The 1,930-nt window shown below is 30.4% G+C and overlaps 1 protein-coding gene across 1 annotated transcript; it reads right to left on the bottom strand.

Annotated features, from left to right (window-relative positions):
* Window positions 1-7: 7 nt before the first annotated feature.
* LOC109221519 (replication protein A 70 kDa DNA-binding subunit A-like) lies at window positions 8-1,328 on the bottom strand (the record flags this gene model as incomplete). Its single annotated transcript, XM_019385997.1, has 6 exons — window positions 1,239-1,328; window positions 1,030-1,154; window positions 857-929; window positions 505-640; window positions 160-317; window positions 8-94 (listed from the first exon to the last, which is right to left on the bottom strand). Coding segments are annotated over exons 2-6 (572 nt in total), but the record flags the coding sequence as incomplete, so codon positions are not given.
* Window positions 1,329-1,930: the final 602 nt, after the last annotated feature.

Genomic DNA, 1,930 nt, shown 5'->3' with positions numbered 1-1,930 from the left:
TGCGGACTTCCTTATAAGCTGCATAGCATCGCGATTCCAAAGCAATAATAAGATAAAAACGGTTCCATCCATAACACGAACTTGAAGCCTATACCTGCAACTCAATTTTGATTAACTTTATGCATATTTTTATAAAAATTTATATATATTAGTAATTACCTGTGAGTAATAGAAGATGCTTCTTCATTGCATTTCTTACAAAAGTATGTAGTACCAACTTTGTCAACCTTTCTAGTACACTTGTTGCATGCCAAGTATGACCATCCCCGGTTAAGTTCCAAATTCACCAATTTTGCCGCAATCCAATAGCTACATTCCTATTTAACATAAAGAAAATATTATTGTAAATGCAAAACATAACGTACATATAATATTATAGTAAATTAAAATCATTTGCATGCACTGAACTAAATAATAATTTTAAACAATACAAAACCTTAGTCATTGTAAATGCAAAACAGAAAACATAAGGTAAATAAAATCGTAACACTAAATTAAACTCACCTCCGTACACTGAACTAAATCCCTAATAGTTTTAAACAGTACAATTCCTTTGTCTAACTCATCTCTAACAGAGTAACTTTGCTGTGAATTTGTTTGGGTGATCCGCTCAAAGTTTGATTGACGTACTGCCAGGAATCTGCATAAGTCGAAAATTAAGGAAGATAATGAATATATAAGAAATGCAAACTTTTGTTCTGTAGGTTTATGAACTTTTGTCATGTAGGTTTATAATATACAAATTTATGAACATTTGCCGTGCATATATAAATTATTATTTACCTACTAATTTGTTTTGTCAATACTATTTTTATATTTTTTGTACATATAGAAAAGGATTATACACTTGACAAACCTGGATTTAAACTCAGTAGATTGCGGCAGCGTAGGATTAATCCATATCTTTGTCTGATACCAACAACTACGCACTGAGTAATTACATGTGTATTAGATTTACTATAATTATAAATCTGAAATTATATAATATTTATAAACTAAAATTGAAAAAACATGTAATTAATGGTAAACCTCGAAATTTTTGAGCTTTCATATGTTGGAAAACAACAATCAAAGGTTCTTCTGTAGATTCATTCAAGTGATGGTGAATTTGATCCACAAGTTCACTCCACAAGGTTGCCAAAATCATGTTCCTCCTATACGTTTTATGGCAAAACTTAATCAACAACAATATAGGTAGTTTTATTGTAAAGTATTGTTTTTATTTACGAATGACTTACTGTTCATCCTCGAGTACAACATTAATAAGGACACTTTGGTCGTCTCCTTGTTTGTAGGTCTTAACATCTTCATAGGTACAACCTGACCAACAACATCTATAAATATAAAAGCTAGTAACATAGTTTTACAAAACCTACTATTTGAATAAAAAGGAAAAGAAGAATTACCGAATAATTCTGTCTCATCGACATAATGTTGATTTGTTAGTTGGTCAAAAGGGCGCAAGTTAAAGATGTTCATATGAAAAGAAGGATCAGTTGTTTCCTCAACAAATGTCTTTTGTGTAAATGTCAGCCTGAGGTTGTGTGTCGTAGTCCTCAACTTCAAATTATTTGGTCCGACAACAAAGTAGTTCATACGATATAAGCGAAGTTCCTGTATCTTATTCCTAAAAAACTTAACAACATACTTTCCGATTGAAGCATGTATACGATCACCCTACAAAATCATATTTCTATTAGTGCAGAATTATGAAGCCAACATTAAGAGACCAAAAGATGAATACTTGTACTACACAAATTTTATATATAGGCGTAGTTTTTGTATGTTCATCCGATGATGGTTTAAGCAAGGCAACCAATATGTAATATATGCCAGTTTTTTTATATTTTGAACAAAATAGATGTTATTAAGTACAAAACTGCGATATAGGCGAGTTTTATATGTATATATATATATATATATATATATA

The sequence above is a fragment of the Nicotiana attenuata genome, unplaced genomic scaffold (genome assembly GCF_001879085.1).
Source record: "Nicotiana attenuata strain UT unplaced genomic scaffold, NIATTr2, whole genome shotgun sequence".
NCBI classification, from domain to species: Eukaryota; Viridiplantae; Streptophyta; class Magnoliopsida; order Solanales; family Solanaceae; genus Nicotiana; species Nicotiana attenuata.
The sequence above is the reverse complement of the archived record's forward strand: the minus strand, read 5'-3'. Positions and strand labels throughout refer to the sequence as shown.